General features: G+C 43.7%; 1 protein-coding gene across 1 annotated transcript in view; it reads left to right on the forward strand.

Moving 5' to 3' along the window:
- The first annotated feature begins 509 nt into the window (after positions 1-509).
- Positions 510-26,426, forward strand: part of LOC142662605 (serine/threonine-protein kinase SBK1-like) — an 89,317-nt gene continuing 63,400 nt past the window's right edge. The window contains exons 1-2 of the mRNA XM_075840817.1: positions 510-675; positions 18,227-18,457. Of these exons, the coding sequence (XP_075696932.1) occupies positions 510-675; positions 18,227-18,457 (397 nt within the window). The remainder of the gene's footprint in view (positions 676-18,226; positions 18,458-26,426) is intronic.

Consider the following 26,426-nt stretch of genomic DNA (forward strand, 5'->3'; position numbering starts at 1 on the left):
CCAACCCCTTTAATGCAAAGCTAAAATAATTGTGGCCATCAATGACTTCCTGAAGTCTGGAACCCTAAGACATCAACTAATGTGAAGTTTACTCCCATGAGATTCTTTGCCAAGCCTTTACTGGAGCCACTTTCAGGTGCTGCTTGTTTTTGGGTCTTTCTGCCTTTAATTTCGTTTTCAGCGAGTGAAAAGCTCAATTGGGATGAGGTCACGTGACTGACTCTGCATTAAAAGAAGAACATTATATTTCTTTGCCTTGAGAAGCTCTTGTGCTGATTTTGCAGGAATGTTTTAGGACATTATCCATCTGTACTGTGAAACACTGTCCTTTGCAGCATTTGACTGAATCTGAGCAGAAATTATATACACTTCTGATTTCATCCTGCTACTTCTATTCCCAGTACATTATAAATACACAAAAGTAACCCAGTTCCATTGTCAGCCATACATGCCCATGCCATAAAACTGCCTCCACCATGTGGGACAGATGATGTGGTATGCTTCGAATCATGAACCCTTCCTTTCCTTCTCCATACTGCTCTCCTGCCATTATTCTGGTACAAGTTAATTTTGGTTTCATCTGTCCCAAAAATCTAGTTCTAGAACTGGACAGCATTTTTAGTTGTGTTCGAACAAAGTCAAATCTAGCCTTTCTGTTCTTGAATGTTTCCAGTGGTTTGTGTCTTTAAATAAAACCTCTGAATTTACATTTATAAAGGTGTCTCCTAATTGCAGACTTTGACAATGATGCGGCTACTTCCTCGCAAGTGTTCTTGACTTGGCTAAATGTTATAGAGGGGTTTTCTTTATCAAGGAAAGAATTCTGCCATCATCCACAATAGTTGTCTACCGTGGTCTTTCAGGCCTTTTTTTGTAAAGCTGAGCTTTTTAAGAATGTATCAAATTGTTGATTTGGTCGCTCCTGCCATAGGTTTGTTTTGTTTGTTCAGCCTAATGAAGGCCTCCTACACTTATGTTTACACCCCATTTTCCTATGTACAGCCATCAAATGCCAATTCAACACTTTAAATCAACTCCAGACAGTTTTCTCTCCTTGAGATGTTCGTAAAATGTAGTGACCATGTTGCGGTTGTGTGACAAGACTGCACACAGTTTTATCATGATTTGACATTTTTCCAGGCACACAGCATGTAAAGGCGAAAACTGTCTCATGGGTAACTGTCTTATGGTTTTGACTTCCTCTGGATCAACTCTGAAGAATAATAGGTTGAATCAGATGGCCCGTTGTCTTTTTTCAACATTGCTTTGTTGGTTTGTTACTACTTCAGGTGTTACAGTTGGTATGCACCTGGACAGATCTAGAGAAATTCTGCTGTAAAGGATCTGCCAGACACATCTTCTGTGTCGACGCCCGTGGTTAATCAATCTGCACCTGCTCCTAAGTCTGATAGAGTGACTCGATCTGCTACCACTCAGGCTGGGAGGCTGAGGAGTGGGAGAGCCCATCACAGCCTGGCCAGACGGAGCTAGCTCCCGCCCTCTGTCTATTTATACCTTTATTTCCTGCTCCTCCTGTGCCTGTGATTATGTAATGACAGGGTAGGGAGACAGACAGGTGAGCCCTAATCTACCCGCCACTCAGTCCCTGCCTACTTGCACGGCCCGTCCTAGGCGACGGCGTACAACTGGGCGCCGATCCCTACGCTCAATATGTGCATGACAGATAAACAGACTAGGGTACACAGAAGCTAAGGGAAATGGGGCAGTTGTCCACGTCAACAGCGTGAGCAACAAGAGTAGTGAACAAGCCGAGTCAAACCAGGAGTGTACGAGGTACCAAATGCAGAGCAGGAGAGTAGTCAGTAAAGCCAGGGTCAAAAAAGCAGAGGTAAATAGTACTAGCAAGAGCAGCAGAGCCAGGAAACCAGACAGAATCACAGGCAAAGGAGGAGCAGGAATTGAAGGTATAAATAGACAGAGGGCGGGAGCTAGCTCCGTCTGGCCAGGCTGTGATAGGCTCTCCCACTCTTCAGCCTCCCAGCCTGAGTGGTAGCATATCGAGTCACTCTATCAGACTTAGGTGCAGACTGATTAACCACGGGCGTCGACACAGAAGCTGTGTCTGAAAGATCCTTTACACCTGCAGTGTGGTTTTATAGGGAGTTAATAGCAACTACTGGTAATTGCTAAAGCCCTTTTCCTAGATAACCCAATTGTGAATAGGTACATTATTAAAACATAACTATTATTAAATGGACCACAGAAAAAGAACTACACACAATTAAAATTCCAATGTAGGCTGATATCAGAAGTGGTCATTACATACACGTTTACTAACAACTACTATAGTGTCTACAAAGTAACCACACTGAGTGGTGTCTGAAATAATGTCTGTCATGTGGTCTGCCCACGTGATGTAATTGCAAACCTTATAAATTACAGAAGGTTTAGCGATTGGCACCATTAGCCCTAATATCCCTAAGAATGCCAGATATATGGCAAAACATGTCGGGTGGCTTTCTAGCAATTTTAAATCAATATGTCAGTCTGATAGCTACAGGCTTACTATGTAGTGGACTGCAGCCGCTATTTCAGCCGCTATTTTTAGCCGGTATTTCAGACACCACTCAGTGTGGTAACTTTGTAGACACTATAGTAGTTGTTAGTCAACGTGTATGTACTGACCACGTCTAATATCAGACTAAATTGGAATTTAAATGTACCTATTCACAATTTGGTTATCTGGGAAAACGGATTTTTTTGGCATCGGCAATTAGGTGTTATTATTGATTAGTTTTGCCCGCCAGTTACCTGGGTCCAGTATATTTATGTGGTTTTATAGAGAGTGGACCGTTGTGTTGGAGAAATAGTAGTGACTTAGGAGCCCAGCTGAAAAAAGTGCCATGAATTTGCAGGTCTTTGAATCCAGTATGGAATGTGCCACAAACAATATATTCAGGTGCAGACAAGAACAAGAGAAAGAGGCAGCACTCCACATTGAAAATATCAAATAGATGGATTTATTCTCCCATATGTGCAATGAAGTAGTGCAACGTTTCAGCTGCTCAATGCAGCCTTTGTTAAGCAGCTGCTTGACAAAGGCCCCATGCACACGAACGTGCTTTTGCGGCCGCAACTCCCCCGAAAATCCACGGGAGAATTGCGGCCCCATTCACTCCTATAGGGCCATGCACACGACTGTGGTTTCCACGGTCTGTGCATGGCCCAGGAGCCTGGACCACAGAAAGAACGGGCATGTCTTATTACAGCCGTGTTCTGCTTTCCAGGCACATAGCAAATAATAGCCACGGCCATGTGCACGGCCCGCGATTTGCGGGCGGCTCGCGGGTGACACTCCACTGCCGGCCGACCCGAAAATCACGGCCGTTCACATGGCTACGGTCGTGTGCATGAGGCCAAAGGCTGCATTGAGCAGCTGAAACGTTGCACTACTTCATTGCACATATGGTAAAATAAATCCATCTATTTGATATTTTCAACTTGGAGTGCTGCCTCTTCCTCTTGTTCTTGTCTGCACACTGTGGGATCTTCAAGTCGGATTCCTGGAGGCCGGCACCCGTTTCCCCCGGAGGCTTTGCAGTTCTGCTGTTTTGCCCATACTCCTAGACCTTTGAATCTATCCAGGTGAGCATTCAGTTCACACGTCAGTATAAGATGACTGGTGCTGTCCAGAGACGTGCACCCGCAGCTGAAACACCTCTGGTACCAATGGAATAAGAAAGGCAAAGTGCTACCCACCAGTGACCTGGAATCTATATGCAATCTGCTATCATCCATGGGGATTTTTAGCTGCATCAACACTCACAGTATCAGCAGTTTGAAACACCACTGGTACCAATGCAATGATGAGATAAACAAAATGCTACCCCCGAGGACCTGGAAACCATAAATGACCTGCTGTCGTCCAGGGGGATTTAGAGCTCAGGAAAGAGAAAAGTGCATTAGCACTCACACTACCATCGGATTGTTTGCTGATGATTTAATCTTGGCCTTGACAACCCCTTTACACTCCCTTAGAGCAGCATACGATACCCTGACCATGTTTAGTAAGGTGTCTTATGATAAACTTAATGCCACAAAATCTCAGATCTTGGGCATGCATTTACCTTACTCAATTTCTAAAGGAGTTCCCCTTCTCATGGAGCGCACACTCTATTACATCCCTAGGTACTCATCTTAGTTTCCCTAGTCATAATCTGGTGTAAAAAAATGTTAAATCACAAATTACATGTTTGGAGCTTGAATTCTTTTGATGAACAAAATTTGAATCCTCATGGCCATAAAATACTAATTATGCCTAGGTTTCTATATCTCCTTTGTACATTACCTCTTCCCATTACTCTATACATTTTCAAGTCTTTAAAATCTCAAATGTTAAAATTTATATAGCAAGATAAAAAACCAAGAGTGCCATTAGCAATACTATCCAGAACCATAAAACACGAAGGTATGGGAGTCCCTAACTAACAAACCTACCACAAATTAGACCAATTCAAATGGTGGTGTTCACCTAACCCATCCAAACACTGGACTGATATAAAAGCTAGCATGCTCTCTTGTTCTTCTTTACCACATATTTTATTGTCACCCTCCACACCTAGGGCTATGGTGAAACCTCAATATCCCATTATTCACCTCCTGGCTGGAGGCGATGTCTTTTCATTCTCCCGACACTCGTGAGATCGTGAGATCACGCTGTGCTGTCACTCCCACAGTAACTTTGCCGGAGTGTCTGGAAAGTTAAATGAAATGACATTGCCTCCTGGCTGGAGGCGATGTATTTTCATTCACCCGACACTCCGGTAAAGTTACTGGGGGAGCAAGTGACAGCACAGCGTGATCTCGCGAGATCACGCTGTGCTGTGAGTACAGCTGAACATGAATGAAGAGAAGTGTATGACGCTGATTGGTCATCGTCATACACTTCCCTTTACTGCGCCCACTTGGTAAAAAAAAGTTAAAAACACGCCCACTTGGTTATTAAGAATGAATTTGCATAACACTTAAAATGCTCATAAATTTGTCAAAAATGAAAGTTGTTTTTAAAAAAAAACAAACAACAAAACCTTACTTATCAACATGAAAAGCGCCTATTAGATTAGGTAGAAGATAGGACAGTTATAAACTGGTGACAGAGCCTCTTTAAAGGATCTGCTGATAAAATCTTGGTGCCACAGATACCACAGGACACCTTCAGAGGTTTTGTAGAGTCCATACAATAGGGGGACCAAACACAATCTGAGGCAGGTGGTCTTAATGTTATGGCTGAATGGTGTATAAAGCAACAATTCACACAATATTATTATTTCATTATTCATTGTAATATAACTATGATAATAATAAAAAAAAACAGGGGCGCGACCAGCTAACAAAGATGGCCGCACATTTAAGTAGCTCCGCGACTTCTTGGCACAACAGCTATCTAAAGCTAACATTAGAGGCAAGATATCCCTACCTACTGCCCTGATTTTCTCCCTTACCTCCCCCTGATTGATTGCCCATGGTCTGGAGGAGTGCAACAGGGCGGAAGGATCATCAGAACCCTATGTCCTCACGCCAGAGAACGCAGACTTTCTCGCCATGTCGGCTGTATTAAAAGCTCACGATTATCGATCTCCTTCGCCACCGCCTTTGGAACAACAAATTTCCACTAGGGACGCCTTCCTGGTCTGAAAATTCAAACTACTTCTTCAGCAGGAGCTACAACTTAGGGTATGTTCACACGCAGTGAGAAAAAACGTCTCAAAATACTGAGCTGTTTTCAAGAGAAAATAGCTCCTGATTTTCAGACATTTTTTGTGCTGCTCACGTTTTTCACGGCGTTGTTCACAGCGATTTTTATGACCGTTTTTGGAGATTTTTTCAATAGAGTCTATGGAAAACGGCTCCAAAAACGTCCCAAGAAGTGACCTGCACTTCTTTTTCTTGGCCGTTTTTTTACGCGTAAAAAACCGCCGTGAAAATCGCTCCGTCAGAACAGAACGCCAATTTACCATTGAAATCAATGGGCAGATGTTTGGAGGCAGCTGCTTCCAATTTTTCCGCCATTTTTGGGCGTTTACGGCCCGAAAAACGGCCAAAAATAGGCCGTGTGAACATACCCTTACAGCAACCAAGCTGTCCAAAGACCTCACGAAGGAGATACGCGAGTTGGGGCTAGGATAAACGCTCTAGAAACCAAAATAGATGACGCTATTTAAGTGCTGTCTGCACACGATGCAGAATTTGACTCCCTAAGAGCGGACCTAAACTCTGAGCTGCTGCGCTTAGAGGACTCTGAGAACCAAGCACGCCATGGTAACCTTCGGATCCGAGGCCAATCCGAATCTTACGAGGACCTAAACTCCCGCTATCACGGCTCTTTTTCATAAACTGGTGCAAAACCTTCCTACAGACAGGTTGGAGATGAACCGTGTCCATAGATGCATCAGCCCAAAACGATCAGATGGCAAACCACACGACCTTGTAGTTAAACTGAACTGAAACCTTTCCTTACCATCCTAGAACAGCACCAAATTCGATAACGCTGGGGACGAAGCTTCAGTTCTCCTTGGATATTAAATCCTACTCATCTTGCTCGGCTGACGACCTCAAACACCTCTTGATTACCCTACAACTCTTACCTCTACTTGCAGTTTGTTCATGCCAACAGTCCCAGGCTTCCTGTGATGGCTCCCAGATTCGCCCCATTTGGGACACAATACCTCCTCACAAATGCTTGCGAACCACCACTAAACAGAGCACCGCGACCCGGTTTCATGACGACCCTACTTGGTGGATAAGTACTATTATATTTCTCCTGCTTACTCTTTTACCAATCTCTGACTGACACTCTCTCTACACCAACTAAGACTCACATACACTTATTGTTATACACCAATTTCTGGAAAACTAAGCGCTCTCCTCAGAATTATTGGTCCTTTTTCCTGATATAGCAGAACTGTACGTGCCCTCAAGCACAACTTTTGCTCTGATTCCTAACAGGGACTCTAAAATTCTCTCATTATAGTTTCAACTCTACCTGTGTCGAGTGTTATGCATCCTTTACCAAGTTTTAATGGAGTATAATTCACTATTTGTATATTTTTTTTATGTTTGCACTATCTATCCAACCTGTTGTATACCTCCATTTTGCAACCACTACCGTATAACTGTGTTATATGAATACTGTGCATAGTTGATTTTTTTTGGCCCCACCTACTGGGCAACTTATTTAATTCCCGATATACAACCCGCTAAATACAACGTGTACCTCTTTATGTTTACATTGTGTACCCAGCCCATTGCATACCTCAGTTCCGCAATCATCATTGTCTTACTTGCATTATATGAATACTGTGCATAGCTCATTTTTCTCCCCTCCTACTAAGCAATTTATTAACCCCAATGTTTAGCCTGCTAGACACATCGTGCACCCCCCTACATTTGCATTGTGTGACTAGCTTGCTGAATTTTCTATTTGATTGAAATTACCACTGTATTACTTGTGTTATAGGAATACTATGCATAACCTCCCCCCACCAGGCATTTTATTTTACTCCTGATATGCGGCCTGCTAAATGTGCATAGCTCACCCCCCCCCCCCCCACCTACTAAGCAATTTATTAATCCCCAGTGTTCGGCCTGCTGGACATAGCATGCACCCCTCTAGGTTAGCTTTGTGTGTCTAGCCCGCTGTGTTTTTCTTTTTTATTACAATAATCACTGTATTACTTGTGTTATGGGAATATTATGCATAACTAATTCCCTCCCCCTACCAGGCAATTTATTTTACTCCCGGTATGCGGCCTGCTAAATACATCGTACATAATTCACCATATAATACATCGTACAACATTGTACCATATGATCAGCCTATTGCAAACCTATAACTACTGTATACCTCCATTCTGTAATTACCACTTTATTACTTGAGATATATAAATGCTATGTCCGCCTGCCCATAGTACAACGTATTCTAACTCACAAGTATAACTTTTTACCTGAACATACCCCTAAACTTTCCATTTGTTTGGAACCAAAATCACTCACACCATTAATATTTACCACCTTGTAAATATAAGGACACAGCCTGTTTTGACCTTCAGGACACAGACGATTTTTTTCAAATCTGACATGTGTTACTTTGTCTGGTAATAACTTTGGAATGCTTTTACCAATCCAAGCAATTCTGAGATTGTTTTCTTGTGACATGCTGTACTTTGTGTTACTGAAAAAATTATGTCGATAAATTCAGTATTTATGAAAAACACCAACATTTTGAGAAAAATTTGAAAAAAATATAATTTTTCTAAATTGTAACTTATCTGCTTGTAAAACAGATAGTAATACTACACAAAATAGTTACTAGTTAACATTTCCAATATGTCTACTTTATGTTGCCATCATTTTTTCAACATTCTTTTATTATTCTAGGACGTTACAAGGAGTAGAACTTTAGCAGCAATTTCTCACATTTTCAAGAAAATTTCAAAAGGCTATTTTTTCAGAGACCAGTTCAGTTCTGAAGTGGCTTTGAAGGCCTTATATATTAGAAAGTCCCCATAAATTACCCCATTTTAAAAAACGCACCCCTCAAAGTATTCTAAACAGAATTCAGAACGTTTCTTAACCCCTTAGGCGTTTCAGAGGAATTAAAGCAACGTCGAGGTGAAATTTAGAATTTTCATTTTTTTTGCCAAAATTCATTTGTAATACGTTTTTTTCTGTAACACAGAAGGTTTTACCAGAGAAATGCAACTAAATATTTATTTCCCAGATCCTGCAGTTTGTAGAAATATCCCACATGTTGCCCTACTATCCTAATGGACTGAAACTCAGGCCTCAGAAGCAAAGGAGCACTTAGTGGATTTTGGGGCCTCCTTTTTTTTAGAATATATTTTAGGCACCATGTCAGGTTTGAAGAGGTCTTATGGTGCCAAAACAGTGGAAGCCCCCAAAAGTACCCTATTTTGGAAACTACACCCCTCAAGAAATGTATCTAGGGGTATAGTTAGAATTTTGACCCCACAGATGTTTTGCTAAACTTATTGGAATTAATCTGTAAAAATGAATATCTACTTTTTTCTGAAAAAACGTAGAAAGTTTTAATTTTTACAAGGAATAAAGGAGAAAAAGCACCCCAAAATTTGTAAAGCCATTTCTCCTGATTACGGCAATACCCCATATGTGGTGATAAACTGCTGTATGGACCCACGGCAGGGCTCAGTAGGGAAGGAACGCCATTTAGATTTTGGAGCGCAGATTTTGCTGGAATGGTTTTCACTGCCATGTCGTGTTTGCAACGCCCCTGAGGAACAAACTGTGGAAACACCCCAAAAGTAACCCCATTTTGGAAACTACACCCCAAGGAATTTTTCTAGGGGTATAGTTCGATTTTTAACTTCATTTTCACAATAGATAAAGGAGTAAAAGCTCAAGTTTTGCTGGAATGGTTTGCGGTGCCATGTCACATTTGCAAAGCCCCCAAGGAGCCAAAATATTGCAAAACCCACAAAAGTGACCCCATTTGGGAAACTACACCCCACAAGGAATTTATCTAGCGGTATAGTGAGCATTTTGACCCCACTATAAAATGTTGATTTTTTTTCATTTTCACAAGGAATAAAGGAGAAGAAGCACCCCAACATTTGTAAAGCAATTTCTCAAAAGTACGGAAATACTCCATATGTGGTCATAAACTGCTGTTTGGACACACCGTAGGGCTCAGACTGGCAGGAGTGCTACTTGGCATGTGTAGCATCCACGGCCATGGACCGACGGAAGTACTCACCCCCCCAAACGGCCGCAGCCATGGATCTGTGAGCGCTTGCCCGCATCTACTCCCCAGGAGACACCAGTGCTTACCACCGTTCTGCTGTGTCCTGTCGGGTACATGAAAATAATCATCAATTAACCCATGATCACCCTGGACTATAAAAAGGGCCCTGCCCTTTTCCCATTGCCTGAGCATTGTTGTGTTTACCCGTGTTAGTCTTGAAAATGGTCCCTTAGTGTTATCCTGTTCCCAGTGTTCCCGTACCTGGTACTTGTATCCTGTATCCCATGCTACCGTAGTTCCTGTGCCTTACAAAGTTGGAGTCGTATTGTGCCATCACTCACGCCTGCTGTGTTACACCACGCCTGGTGTCTGCTGCCAAGATCACATCTGAACCTAGCCGTTACTACTGTCTGAACTGCTACAAGTACCCTTGCGCTTGGACTATATAGACCTTGACTTGGTACACTGTTTGGCCAGCTGCTATCCCGCTACGGTGGTACGGCCCAGTGGGTCCACATACCCACAGATTGTGACAGTACGCTAAGGCCATGGACTCCACTGATCAAACCAAGACCATGACGACATCACAATTCATGCTACCGGATATGCTAGACATCCGGTCATGACAGGACCAACTCCTCGAGGCAGTGAACATAATTGCACATTGGCTGGATATGCAAGCTGCCATTATGGCACCTGCTCCTATTGCTCCTGCTGTTCCTCCTATTACATCTCCTGGCAGCACCGATTCCTGATTCTCTCTGCCACTACCCTCTCGCTACGATGGAGATGCGAGAAACTGTAGGGGATTTCTGAACCAATGTCAGATCCACTTCAGTCTGCATGCCAGAGCATTTCCTTCTGATGGCACAAGGATCACATTCATAGTCTCTCTTCTTACTGGCAAGGCCCTGGCATGGGCGAACCCCAACTGGGAACGTCAGGGACCAGAGATCTGTGACTTACAGTGTTTTATACAGACTTTCCACACTGTATTTGAGGAACCTAGACAAGTCTCTTCAGCACCTGCATCCCTGTTGACCATTCACAAAGGAGACACCTTAGTGGGCGAGTAATCCATTTGATTCCATACCCTGGTGGCAGAGCTGACCTGGAACAACGAAGCCTTGGTGGTCACCTTCTGGCAGGTTTTATCCTCCGATATCAAAGACGAGCTTGCCGCTCGAGATCTGCCTTCTACCCTAGATGACCTAATTTTTCTAGCCACCCGGATTGACATGAGGATCAAGGAACGGTATCAAGAGGTTCACCGAGCCAGAAGACTTCCTAGGCTAGTTGCTTCATTCCAGCAACCCATGCTGCACTCATCAGCACTTCCACTGGAGGAGCCTATACAAGTTGACCTACTCAAGCTGTCTGTCCAAGAGAAAAAACTCAGACGCACTTCAGGACTCTGACTGTATTGCGGCCTTGGATGCAATTTTGTGCGTCTGTGTCCCCAAAAGCCAAAAAGAATCCAGCGCCTAGGATTGGTTGGCGAGACAACTCTAGGCGGAAAAGGACTAAATAATAAATTGTCCATTACTGTGACTATAGAGTCCAGTGAGAAGACGCACGGGGTCTCTGCCTACCTGGACTCTGGGTCAGCGGCAAACTTCATCCAATAGGACCTAGCGGATCAGCTCCAGTTGCCGACTGTTCGCTTGGAGACACCACTTTCTGTTGCCTCAGTGAATGGACTTCCTCTGCCCAACCCCATCATGTCTGAAACCAAGCCACTGAAGCTCCAAGTGGGAGCTCTTTATACCGAGCAGATTACTTTCCTCCTTTTACCCAAAGCTGTCAATCCGGTGTTGTTGGGTGTCACGTAGGGTTCGTGGACCCGCAGGGCCGTACCACCTTGGCGGTAAGGCAGCTGGCCAACAGGGCACCGGCCACAGTCTATAGTTTGTATGGGGTACCTGTGGCAGCTTGGACAGTAGAAAGACAGGCTCGGCTGGGACTAGGCATCAGGCAGACGTCAGGCGTTGTGTAGCAGGACAGGCATAGAATACAGCACAGCACGACTACAGCATAGCACGGCACTTGACCAGGTTAGCAAGGGATACAGGATACACGATACAGGAACAGGGAACACTGTTAACTGGAAAACACTAGGAGACCAAGGGCTGGGCCCTTCTTATAGTCAGGGCACTCATGGGCTGATTTTACATTAAAGTCCTGTGTGCGCTCTGCCCCTTTAAGAGGGACCCGGCCGAGGTGAGTGAACCTGATGGCAGACCTATGGCTGTGGCTGTCAGGAGGTGAGTGAACCTGACGGCCCGCGGCCATGGACTTGACACTGGGTCTGCCTTGGCTCCGACTTCATGCCCCGGTTCTGGACAGGAATTCTGGAGAAGTTCTCCAATGGGGCTCCAAATGTCTCCACCACTGCATGTCACAGAATCAGCCTGTCCTGCCTCCAATGTCTCAGTCGTTGACAGGATTACCCACACATTTTGCACAGTTTGCGGACAACTTTTGCAAGAAGGAGGACGAGATGCTTCCCCCACACCGGGCGTACGACTGCCCGATTGAACTGGTTCCTAATGCTTCACCGCCCTGTGAATGGGTAGACCCCCTCTCCTTACCAGACTCAGTCCATGTCGACCTATATCAAGGAGAATCTGGAGAGGGATTTTATACGAAAATCCTCCTCTCCGGGCGGTGCCTGGTTCTTCTTTGTAAAGGAAAAAGACAGATCTCTTCGACCCTGCATTGACTACCATGGTCTCAACCAGATCACGGTGAAAAACAAATACCCTTTGCCACTGATCTCGGAACTATTTGATCGCATACGAGGAGCCAAGATCTTCTCTAAACTAGACTTGCGTGGGGCCTACAACTTAATCCGAATCCATAAAGATGATGAGTGGAAGACGGCATTTAACACCCGGGACGGGCACTACAAATACCTGATGATGCCTTTCGGCCTGTGTAACGCTCCCACGGTCTTCCAAGAATTTGTCAATGATATCTTCCGAGATCTCCTCTATGTCTGTGTTGTGGTCTATCTCGGTCACATTTTGATTTTCTCCGCAGATCCGATGACACATAGGAGGTATGTCCGTCAAAACCTACTGCGATTAAGGGAGAGTCGCATGTATGCCAAGTTGGAGAAATGCACTTTTGAAAATAATTCTCTGCCCTTCCAGGGCTACATCATCTGGATCAGGGTCTCAAGATAGATCCTGAGAAAGTAAAGACCGTTCTGGAGTGGCCACGTCCTCAGGCCCTGCGATCCATACAGCGTTTTTTGGGATTCGCCAACTTCTACCTGCATTTTATCCCAAACTTCTCATCATTGATGGCTCCCATCTCTACCCTTACTAAGAAGGTGTGGACTCCAGAGGCAGAATCTGCATTTAATAGCCTCAATAATGCCTTTACCTCAGCCTTAATCCTCCATCATCCTGATGTCTCTCGACAGTTCTCGTTGGAGGTGGACACTTCCTTTGTTGGTGCAGATGCACTGCTGTTCCAGAGAGGCCTCAAAGGAAAGGCAGTGATATGTGGTTATTACTCGAGACTTTTTTCCTCGCAGTGCGCAATTACTCTGGAGTTACTGGCCATTACATTGGCTCTGGAGAAGCCCTCTGGCGCTAGAGGGCGCAGCCCACCCCATCCTGATATACACCGACCACAGGAACCTTACATATCTCCAGTCGACTCAACAGGTGAACCCCTGTCAAGTCAGCTGGTCGCTGCTCTTCTCCTGGTTCCAGTTTGGGGTCCACTACCGGCCCGCGGACAAAAATGTGAGGGCCGATGCCCTGTCCAGGTCATTTGAAACAGAGGACACCGTGGAGCCTCCGCAAAGTATCATTGACCCATCCTGTATTATTTCTGCTGATCCTCGGCAAGTTAGAGACCTTCCGCCAGGGAGGACTTTTGTATGGTTGGGAGACAGGAGTGGAATCCTTCTCTGGGGGCACAGCTCCAAACTGGCTGAGCACGCGGGTGCTCGTAAGACCCGAGATCTGATTCCCCATCATTTCTGGTGGCCCACGCTGCCCAAAGATATTGTGGACTTTGTCTTGTCCTGCACTGTGTGTGCTTCCAACATAGTTGCTCACTCCAAGTCTGCCCCAACCTCTGTCTGTGCCCAATGCTCCCTGGCAGCATATAGCAATGGACTTTGTCACTGACCTTCCTTCGTCTGCAGGATGCAATACGGTCTGTGTGTTGGTGGACCAGTTCTCGAAGATGGCTCATTTTATCCCACTGACCAGCCTACCTTCTGCTCCTCGGCTGGCAAATCTCTTCATCCAGCACATCTTCCGTTTGCAAGGTTTGTCTCTTCATATCGTGCCTGATCGGAGGGTTCAGTTCACCTCGAAATTCTGGAGAGCCCTCTCTAAACTCCTAGACGTGAAGTTGGAGTTTTCTTCATCCCCAGTCTAATGGCCAAGTCGAGAGGATTAACCAAATCATGGAGAATTATCTTCGCCACTTCATCTCCATGCAGCATGATGATTGGGTACAGCTTCTTCCATGGGCCGAGTTCTCGTACAACAACCACTCAAGTGAGTCCACCAACTCCACACCATTCTACATTGTCTACGGCCAACATCCCCAAATTCCTCTTGCTGTTCCGACTACATTCCTGGTACCCGCAGCTGACTCTGCATTTGGAGATTTTACACAGGTAGTCGATCGCATGAAGCGAAAAGCAGATGCTAAGAGAAGAGAGCCATCTCTGTATCTTCCAGGTACCAAAGTCTGGCTATCCTCAAGGAATATCCGGCTGAGTGTGCCATTATACAAATTTGCTCCCAGGTTCCTCGGACCCTTTGAGATCCTACAGCAAATCAACCCTGTCTCTTACAAACTTCGGCTGCCTCCTGAACCGACTTCAATTTTAACAACCGGTTTTGGGAGAAATGGGGCAAACCCGGGTCCGACCCCTGGGGAAGGGGTTAAAGAAAAGTCATTAATGGCAAAGGCTTATACCAAACACGAAAAGACCCCCAAACTCATATGTAGATTTATATATCTCACAGTCTACTGACCTATAAGCACACTAAATGTGTTGACCTTATCTATATGGCTACTGTACTATGAATGTACAGAATGTTGAGGGCATTATCCTGTGTATGGGAGAGGTGAATGCCCCTCAGAGAAAAGGTCAGAGATGGAAGAGGAGGAAAGATTGTCTCCATGGTTACCTGGACATAGCAGAGAGAATGAACCTGTGTTCCAATACTCCACTCTCGCATACTAGCGGAGGCTCAGTATCACTGTTACCACATAGGTTGTGCCCCTTCACACAGGTAGTTATCAGGATAAGGGCTGGAAGAGTCCTTGCTTATTCCAGCTTTGCCCAGCCATGTGTTTTCTGCATATAGTGATTTGTTGATCGATTGCACTTGCCTTGTGGCCAATCACAGTAATTGCTGCCCTATATTAACCCCTTAAAAACGAGCGACGGATATATCAGTCACAAGCGGGTGCTAGTTCCTACATTGCGACGAATATATCTGTCGCTTGTATCTAGTGGGTACTGCCACTGTACCCACGAGATCAGCGGCAGGAGCACGGCTGTTATACATAGCCTGGCTCCTGTCACTGCTGCCTGAATTGGAGAGTAGTCTGATTACAGCAGTTTAACCCCTTAGATGCAACAATCAATAGCAACTGTGACATGTAAGTTGATTTTTACAGAGGAAGGGTGCGATTGCGGGGTGCCAATAGGTTTTCAAGGCAGCCGGGGACCTAATAAAGTCCTTCATGTCAGAGGCATGGCCTAATAGATTGCCTGTCAGTTTTACACTGAAATGCAATAATGCTTTGGTATACTAAGTATAAAAAAGCATTATATCTGAAATCAGAAAATCGCAAAGTGAAGTCACCTAGTGGGACTAAAAAATAATATTATTAAAAAAGGGTTAAATAAAGTTTACAGTGAAAATAAAATAAAGCATAAAAAGTGGTTTTATTTAGTAAAAGTGTAAATAAAAAATACACGTATATGGTATTGCCGCGATTGTAACGACTCGAACAATGAAGTTGACACATTGATTTAATGGTCGGCTTATAGGCGTACAAAAAAACGCAAAAAACAACTGTAAAATTCCTTTTTTTTCCGATCCCCCACAAATAAAATCAAATTAAAGATAATCAAAAAGTCCCATGTACCCCAAAATAGTACCAATAAAAACTACACCTTGTCTTGCAAAAAACAAACCCACATATGGCGACATCAATGGAAAAAGAAAAAGTTACGGCTCTCGAAATGCAGCGATACAAAAACTAATATTATTTTATTATTTTTTATTGTGCATAGTAAAACATAAAAAAAGCTATACATATTTAGTATTGCCGGAATTAAACCCACCCATAGAATAAACATAACATGTTATTTAAGCTGCCTAGTAAACGGTGTAACTTTAAAATGCAAAAAAACAATGCTGGAATAGCTGTTTTTTTTCTATTCACTCCCAAAGGGAAGTTAATAAAAATTTATCAATATACTATGTGCACCCAAAACTGGTGCAATTGAAATACAAGTTTTCCCAAAAAAACAAACCCTCTTACGGATATATCGATGGCAAAATCAAAAAGTTATGACTGAATGATTGTGCTTGGTCATTAACATACAAAAAGGCCTGGTCATTAACAGGTTAATAGATAGCCTAGTACTTCCTGTGCCGGATTATTTTGACTTGTCAGCGATCTAGCTTTCCTGTGATCATCTACTATTCTCTTCTTGTGTACTGAACACTGCATTACCTCTATTCTCTCTACTTGTTGGCCGAACTCTGTATTACATCTGACTATAATTGAAACTGTGTCGTTTGTCCCTCCTATTGGATTACAGATCTGAGAACCAGTACCATTACGTGCTAACTGCTTGCAGAAAACGGTCAAGGCAGTGATCCAAATACAAAATAGCACACAACAAACACCTTTAGAAATGGACAGTATGCTACAAATCTTGTTGCACAAGCAGTTCTGAGGAGGGTTAGGCTATGTTCACACACTTAACAAAAAACGGCTGAAAATACGGAGCTGTTTTCAAGGGAAAACAGCTCCTGATTTTCAACCGTTTTTTAAGCAAAAATGGCCGTGTAAAAAACACCCTGTGGGAACAGAACGCCGTTTTTCCCATTGAAATCAATGAGCAGATGTTTGTAGAGTTCAGCCCCCGTATTTTCAGCCATTTTTCAGGGGCATTTACGGCCATAAAAATGGCAGAAAATAGCCCATGTGAACATACACATGAACAGGCTAAGCAGCGAGAAGTCGACATACTCCTGTCTCTTTAAGAGTCTACATACATGCCGCATTGACGAGTCCGACAGTAGCAATGAGACAATGGGAGAGATATCAGCTGCACAGGTATGCTCAGTGTCCAACGCACCCATTATAACACCAATCATCATAAATTATGTTAAATATTTATTTTTATCAAAAAGGGCCATTTAAAATGTTACATTTATTATTGTATTACATTGTATTGGTATATATCTATAGTACACATATACCCTTACAACAGACAATGTGGCTAGACAGCGCTGGGATTTTTTTAATGGAGCCAGGGTTGTCTGCCCATATACAGTATGGGCACTCATTGTGTCACAGGGAATTCCTGTGACAAGATTAAAAGGGTCCCCTCAGTCTCTGCCCTTGTACGTTGTGCTCAGCATTGATCATGGTATATAAACGATTTAACGGGATATAAGAGATTAGAAAAACCAGTGTATTATAGCGGTTGCCTCACTCTTAATGGCGCAGGCACAGTGACAGTATATAAGTCATTGGTTATCAAGTGATTAAAAGATTAAATCATCTTTAGTAATAATACTGTAAAAGTATTCTTTAAAACTACTAAGGCCCCATGTGCACGACCGTGCCCGTAATCACGGTCAGTGATTAGGGGCACAGCCGGCCACAGACAGCCGCCCATATTTGCGGGCCATGCTCCAATTATAAAGTATGGGAGCACGGTCTGTAATATAAAAAAATAGGACATGTCCTATATTTTACAGAAGGTTTCTACGGCACGGACACCTTCCCGTAAATATACGGGAAGGTATCCGTCGGCCATAGAAATATATGAGCTTTCTCCCTGTGTTTGCGTGATCTTTCTATGGGCACTTTGATTTCTTCCACACTCCAAAAACACGTACAGCTTATATGGCTTCACATGTAACTTGCTGCATATGTCTGATGTTTGAAAATTAGATTGTGAGCCCCACTGGGGACTGATGTAAGTGTTCAGTATTGCTGAATATGTTGATAGTATATAAGCAGTGTGGATAAAGAAAGCTCTATTGACTTAGGGACTGCACAGTTATCAATCACTTTTAGAAATAATTACTTGTTACAAGTAGATTTTTGAGGAGCAATTTCCTGGTCTATATATTTTACATTGTTTTTATGATTTCAAGTGAACTTAGTTATATCAGGTTTTTAATTAGAAATGTAGCAACATTATAAAACTATTACCCAGTAAAAATCTATTTTGTTTTCTTTTTATAGACAAGACCAAACTATTAATATACAAGACTCAATCCCAAGATCATAAAATAGATGTGATGGATGAAAATGAAAATGAAAATGAAAATGAAAATGAGGAGATCCTAAAAAGAATGATGAATCTGACATCACAGAGGATGCCACATATAATATTAAAACACCAGTACAGTGTAATCAGGAGACTGGGCAGTGGTACATATGGATGTGTTGTACTAGTTGAACATAAAATAAAAGGTAAGATTTGATTGATTGATTGATTGATTGATTGATTCATTGATTGATTGATTGATTGATTGATTGATTGATTGATTGATTAAATAAATTAGTTCATTAAAAATGTCATAAAAAGTTTGTATAACTCAATATTGTTTAAATGTTTTACACAATCCACAGCCTTTTAGTAAACCAATGTAAAAGACTGAAAAATGTAAATATAGTCAATCTTTTTAGATGACAATATACCTACTAAAATCAATTTTAAAAAAGCCCCTATCTTATAAAAGTACAATGGATGGTGGCTGTTACAAATGACATACTATAGATAGCTTCAAAACAATTGTATAAGGAGTATAATAGATAATTACTCATAACGCTTACAAGTCTGAAACTACTGTATAGTCCAAATGGAACTTCATTGGTATTATGGATGTTGTATATATATATATATATATATATATATATATATATTGTAATCAATAAAAACGGATTATATTTATTGTCTTGTACATTGTTGTACCAAAGGGTTGTAATATAGTAATATTGTTGGTAAGGTTGAAAAAGGTACAGGTCTATCGAGTCCAACCAATTATCCTGCAGCATTGATCCAGAGAATGGCAAAAAAAAAACTATGAAGCAATTACCAAGTGCCCCATATTAGGGAGAAAAATTCCTTTACTTTCCTTTTATTATACCACCGTATTTTGCTGTAAAGTACTCCGCACAGCTTACATATGCCCCCGCATTGTAAATTGAAATACTAGTAAAACATCAAACAAAACAATTATCAAGCAAAATCCATGCTCCAAAAGCCAAATGGCGCTCCTTTTCTTCTGAGCTTGACAGTGCTCCCAAACAGCAGTTTACATCCACATATATAACATTGCCATACCCTAGACAACCTGGTTAACAATTTAGAGTGTGTGTCTTTAGTGGCACAAGCTGGGCACAACATATTGCGCACTGAAAGGACTTGTCTGTGGAAAAATTGCCGTTTTCGCTTTGCACCATCCGTTACACATTAATTTCTGGAAAACACCTGTGGGGGTAAAGTGCTCACTAAATACCTTAATAAATACCTTGAGATGTGTAGTTTTCAGAATGGAGTCACATTTTTTTTACAATTTGACCTGCAATTGTGGGCCAAAGCAGGCTCAAATGCACACTGAGTTTTTTTTTACTCCTGAGCCATGTCATGTGTCTCGGTAAAAAAATTGCACTATCCAATGAGCATGAATTTCTGGATAACATCTGTGGAGTCAAAATTCTCATTACACCCCTAGATGAATGCCCTGAGGATTGTAATTTCCTAACTGGGGTCACTTTTGGGAGGTTTCTACTGGTATCCAGAGCATCGCGTCCTGCCTGAAGGAGATGTCTATTCACTCTCAAGACACTTCTGCAACGTTAATGTGGGTGTATGTGACAGCACAGCAAGATCACGCGGTGCTGAGTACAATTGGCCATGAAGTGTATTATGCTGATTGGTTAGTGTCATACACTTCTCTTCACAACGCCCACTTAGTCAAAAGTTAAAAAACGCCCAGTTGGGCATTAAGAAAGTAATTAGCATAAATCTAAAATTGCTCATAACTTGGTCAAAAATTATCGTTTTTCAAAATAAAAACCACTGTTGTTATCTACATTACAGCGCCGATCATATTATGTAGGAGATAGTGCACTTATAATGTGGTGACAGAGCCTCTTTAAGTGACTCACAGGTGACATCTCCCGTCCATGGCCCATTTCTGCAGTTTATCGCTCAGATGTCTTCAGCTTCTCACTTTTCAAACATTTCTGCACCTAAAACGAAGATAAAACGAAGATAAACGAAGATAAAATTCTCATGATGCTCATGATGCCACTAAGTATAATAGCGCCTTACACTGCACCTCCAATTCTAATAGAACCATACCCTGTAACTGTCCCTGATTATAATAGCACCATACACTTTGTCACACACACACACACACACACACACACACACACACACACACACACACACACACACTGCCTCCTGTAGATAGTGCCCCCTGAAGACAGTGCCCCACATAGAGCCCCCTGTAGACAGTGCCCCAGATACATAGTGCCCCCTATAGACTCTCCTGTTGATACTACCCCATAAAGCCCCTGTAGATAGTGCCCCCCATAGATAGTGACTTGGTGGGTATGAGAAAGTGAAGAAAAATGGGAGACAGTGGCGATCCTCAGAGGCAATGTTGTCTTATGTACAGTCAGTACCTTTAGGAAATTCGTCTTGTACCAAAAGACTCAGCAATAAGCTTATTCTCTAGTAGTGGGCACACCACCAGAAGAACCAGAAATCGTGCATCTATATGGTAACAGTGTATGCCGACATCCTCCTACTGCGATTCCTGGAAGGATAAATCCTTGTCATGGGGATGAGATTGAAAGCAAGAGGAAACGGAGGGAAAGATCATGCAGTCTCTTTGTAACGGCGCCAGGCTAGTAAGTGCAATTGCAATATGTATAAACATTTTCTTTATTCGTGCAAACTACGCATTTCAGGACCAAACCGGGTCTCTCCGTTAGGTAAGGTATAATGTTTAAACATTATACAGCCTCCCCCACATACAGCCCTCCCCCAGTAGATAGTGCTCCACATATAGCCCCCACATTGAGCCCCCCTGTAGATAATGCTTCACATATGGCCTCCAAATGCAGCCCCCCATAGGTAGTGCTCCACATATAGCCCCCACATACAGCCCCTCCGTAGATAGTGCTCCACATATAGCCCCCACATACAGCCCCCCTGTAGATAGTACTCCACATATAGTCTGCACGAATAAAGAAAGAACATTTTTATACATAGTGCAATTGTACTTACTAGCTTGGTGCCATTACCAAGAGACTGCATGAAGTTTTTCTCCATTTCCTCTTGCCCCCATAGATAGTGCCCTACATAGATCCCCCTATAGATAGTGCCCCACATACAGCCCCTTGTAGATAGTGCCCCACATATAGTCCCCTGTAGAAAGTACCCCACATATAATATAATAATAATAATAATAATCTTTATTTATATAGCGCCAACATATTACGCAGCACTTTACAATTTAGAGGGAACATAAACAGACGATATCAGAAAGTACATAGTGACAAAGCTAATTTACATTCCAGACAGGAGGATTCAGGACCCTACTCGCAAGAGCTTACAATCTATGAGGAAATAAGGGAGACACAAAGTGTAAAAGTGTTTGTTCAGTACAATGCTCCGGCCATCTTTTATACACATGGGGGTGGTACACATAAAGCTGCATGAGCCAGTCACCAGTCAGTATCCGTGTATGACGGACATGAAATACAGTACGGTGCAAGGAGTGTGAGGGAATCTTATTCTGATGACTAATGAGGCCAAGGAAAGGAGTCAGATAAGGGAATATTATAGGCCTGCATAAAAATATGTTTTCAGGGCAGGTTTAAAACTGTGGTTATTGGGAATTAATCTGATTTTCTGTGGTAGCGCATTCCAGAGGACTGGTGCAGCACTAGAAAAATCTTGGAGACGGGAGTGGGAGGTTCGGATTATGGAGCATTTTAATCTAAATTCGTTGGCAGAATTTAGAGCATGGGTAGCGTGGTAGACAGAGATGAGGGAGGAGATCTAATGAGGTGCAGCACTGTGGAGAGCTTTGTGGATGAGAGTAATAAGTTTGAATTTAATTCACATATGGCCCCCCTGTAGATAGTGCCCCACATATGGCCACCCCTGTAGATAGTGCTCCACATATAGCCCCCACATATATCCCCCCTGTAGGTAGCGCTCCACATATAACCCCCACCCCCCATAGATAGTGCCCTACATAGATCCCCCTGTATATAGTGTCCCACATACAGCCCCCTGTAGATAGTGCCCCACATATGGCCCCCCGTAGACAGTGCCCCACATATGGCCCCCATGTAGATAGGCTATGCTCAACATATAGCCTCCACATACAGCCCCCCTGTAGGTAGTGCTTCACATTTAGCCCCCCACATTTTTTATAGAATAAAGAAACACTTTATCTACCTAAACCCGTTCCCATGCTGTCCTCTTGCAATGCAGGCCTGCTCTCTTCTGAGCAGGTCTGCTGGAACAACGCAAGCGGCGCTGAGCGGCAGGGCAAATCATTCCGCCTTTCAACGTTGCGTCATTGAAAAGCGCTGATTGGCAGGCTGCCTTGCCCTGTCCTTCAATGACGCAAGCGGTGCGATAATGACATTGCTCCGCCCGCTTACGTCATTGAAAGGCGCTCAATGCTCATGTTACGTGCCCCGCCATTCAGCGCTTATGCATGTAATTATATCTGCATCCTATAGATGCACGTACAATTATAGTGCAGGAGGGAGTGGCGGCGCCTGGTTTCAGTGGTGCCACCGCCCCTCAGAGAGGCTGCAGGACGCCGGCTCATGGATGGTGCAGCTCTGCTGGTATCTCAGGGGCTCTGAAAATGCGTCATGGCACCGAAAACCAATCCAGCTAAATCTGTACGCCAAAAGCCAAATGGTGCTCCTTCCCTTCTGAGCCCTGCCGTATGCTCAAACAGAAGTTAGCAACCACATATGGGGTGTTACTTTGCTTTGGAAATATAGTGTCACAAATTGTGGGGTGTTTTTTACCCTTCGTAAAAAAAAATGTTAACTAGAACTACATATTATTGGAAAAAATATATTTTTCCTTTTCACAGCTCAATTCTAATAAAATTTGCTGGGACAAAAAGCTCATTACAGCCCTAGATGAATTCCTTGAGGGCTGTAATTCTAAAATTGGGGTATTTTTGATGCGTTTCTCATATTTTGGCACCTCAAGGCCTCTGCAAAAGTGAAAGCAGTGTCTGAAAAACATCTTAGTAGAACTGATGCCCCAAAATCCACAATTTGCTCCTTCATTTCTGAGGCCTGTGTCAGGTAGCACACAGGGTAATAAATCTTGAGTTACCTTTCTCTGTTAACACATGCTGTGTTACAGGAAAAACAAATAATTAAATTGAATATCTACACACAAAAAAAGTGCTATTTTTACATTTACCTACCTGCTTTAATTCCTGTGAAACACCTATAGGGTTAACACACTTACTAAATGCTGTTATTACATATTACAATGCTTATATAGACTCTGTCACCACATTATAAGTGACCTATCTTCTACATAATGTGATCGGCGCTGTAATTTAGATTACAGCAGTGTTTTTCATTTAGAAAAACTATAAATTTTGACCAAGTTATGACCTATTTTAAATTTATGGTAATGAGTTTCTTAATGCCCAACTGTAAAGGATCTGCCAGACACAGCTTCTGTGTCGACACCCGTTGTTAATCAGTCTGCATCTGCTCCTAGGTTTGATAGAGTGACACGATCTGCTACCACTCAGGCTGGTAGGCTGAGGAGTGGGAGAACCTATCACAGCCTGGCCGGATGGTTCTAGCTCCCGCCCTTGGTCTATTTATACCTTCATTTCCTGCTCTTCCTTTGCCTGTGATTCTGTCTTGTTTCCTGGCTCCGCTGTTCCTGCTAGTACTATTGACCTCTGCTTCAAATTGACCCTCGCTCCTGCTCTGCGTTTGGTACCTCGTACACTCCTGGTTTGACTCGGCTCGTTGACTACTCTTGTTGCTCACGGTGTTGCCGTGGGCAACTGCCCCATTTCCCTTAGCTTCTGTGTACCCTTGTCTGTTTGTCTGTCATGCACTTATTGAGCATAGAGACCGTCGCCCAGTTGTACGCCGTCGCCTAGGACGGGCCGTGCAAGTAGGCAGGGACTGAGTGGCGGGTAGATTAGGGCTCACCTGTCTGTCTCCCCACCCCGTCATTACACCAACTGGGCATTTTTTTTATAGCTTTTGACCAATTGGGCGTTGTAAAGAGAAGTGTATGACGCTGACCAATCAGCGCCATACACTTCTCTCCATTCATACTCAGCACATAGTGATCTTGCGAGATCACTATGTGCTGTCACTTATTCACACATTAAGGTTACTGAAGTGTCTTGAGAGTGTATAGACATTGCCTCCAGCCAGGACGCGATGTCTATTCACAATCCCAACAAATCAGTAACGTTTGTGTGGGACTTACAGCACAGCTCATCGAGATCACACTTGCTGTCATTAAGTCCCACTCAAACGTTACCTATGTGTCGGGATTGTGAAAAGACATCGCATCCTGGCTGGAAGCTATGTCTATTCACTCTCAAGACACATCAGTAAAGTTAATGTGTGAGTAAGAGACAGCACAAAGTGATCTCGCAAGATCACTATGTGCTGGGTATGAATGGAGAGAAGTGTATGACGCTGATTGGTCAGCGTCATACACGTCTCTTTACAATGCCAACTTGGTCAAAAGCATAAGAACGGCCAATTAGGCATTAAGAAAGTCATTTGTAAAGGATCTGCCAGGCACAGCTTCTGTGTCTACGCCCATAGGTAATCAGTCTGCACCTGCTTCTATGTCTGTGAGACTGACTCCATCTTCCACCACTCAGGATGGCAGGCTTAGGCGTGGGAGAGCCCATCACAGCCTGGCCAGACGGAGCTAGCTCCCGCCCTCTGTCTATATATACCTGCCTTTCCTGTTCCTCCTTGCTTGTGATTCTTCTCGTTTGGTTTCCTGGCCCTGCTGCAGCTTCTTGATCTATTTGACCCTGCTTCATATTGACCCTGGCTTATTGACTACTCTCCTGCTCTGCGTTTGGTACTTTGTACACTCCTGGTTTGACTCGGCTTGTTCACTACTCTCCTGCTCTGCGTTTGGTACCTCGTACACTCCTTGTTCAACTCGGCCCGTTCACCACTCTTGTTGCTCACGGTGTTGCCGCGGGCAACTGACCCATTTCCCTTTGCTTCTGTGTACCCTTGTCTGTTTGTCTGTCGTGCACTTATTTAGCGTAGGGACCGTCGCCCAGTTGTACCCCGTCGCCTAGGGCGGGTCGTTGCAAGTAGGCAGGGACTGAGTGGCGGGTAGATTAGGGCTCACTTGTCTGTTTCCCTACCCCCATCATTACAAAATCACAAGCACATATACCTAGTCTACCCTGGTCCCTGACACTACTATGGACGCCCTTGAGACCCTGGCTCAGCAAATGCAGGGTCTCTCCCTACAGGTCCAGGCCCTGGCTCAGAGGGTCAACCAGCCTGATGCTACCATGGTAGTGCCCCTCACCTCCCCTCTTGAACCCCACCTCAAGTTGCCTGACCGGTTCTCAGGGGACCGGAAGACTTTTCTCTCCTTTCGGGAGAGTTGTAGGCTCTATTTTCGCTTAAAGCCCCACTCCTCAGGTTCTGAGAGCCAGCGGGTAGGTATAATTATGTCCCGGCTCCAGGAAGGGCCCCAAGAATGGGCCTTCTCCTTGGCTCCTGACGCCCCTGAACTTTCCTCCGTTGATCTTTTCTTTTCGGCTCTCGGACTCATTTATGACGAGACTGACAAGACTGCCTTTGCCGAGAGTCAGCTGGTGACCTTACGTCAAGGTAAGAGACCTGTTGAGGAGTATTGTTCTGACTTTAGGAAGTGGTGCGTAACTTCTCGTTGGAATGACCCTGCCTTAAGGTACCAGTTTAGGTTGGGTCTGTCAATTGCCCTGAAAGACCTGCTAGTTAGCTATCCCTCTTCTGACTCCCTAGACCAGGTTATGGCTTTAGCGGTACGACTTGACCGACGTCTCAGGGAACGACAACATGAACGTTTTTGTGTTTTCTCCTCTGACTTCCCCATGATGCCTCCCGAGGTTCCGTTGCTTCGTTCTTCCACGGAAGACTCGGAGGTACCTATGCAACTCGGGGCCTCCGTGTCCCCCCAACAACGTAGAGAGTTCCGCAGGAAGAATGGTCTCTGCTTCTATTGTGGGGATGACAAGCATCATGTGAACACCTGTCCCAGGCGTAAGAATAAGTAGCCGGAAAACGTCCGCGCCTAAGTGATCATCGGGGAGGTCACTTGGGCGCACAGGTATTTCCCGTAAATATGAAACTTAATAAAATCTTGCTTCCCTTT

This window comes from Rhinoderma darwinii, chromosome 10 (genome assembly GCF_050947455.1).
Source record: "Rhinoderma darwinii isolate aRhiDar2 chromosome 10, aRhiDar2.hap1, whole genome shotgun sequence".
Lineage (NCBI taxonomy): Eukaryota > Metazoa > Chordata > Amphibia > Anura > Rhinodermatidae > Rhinoderma > Rhinoderma darwinii.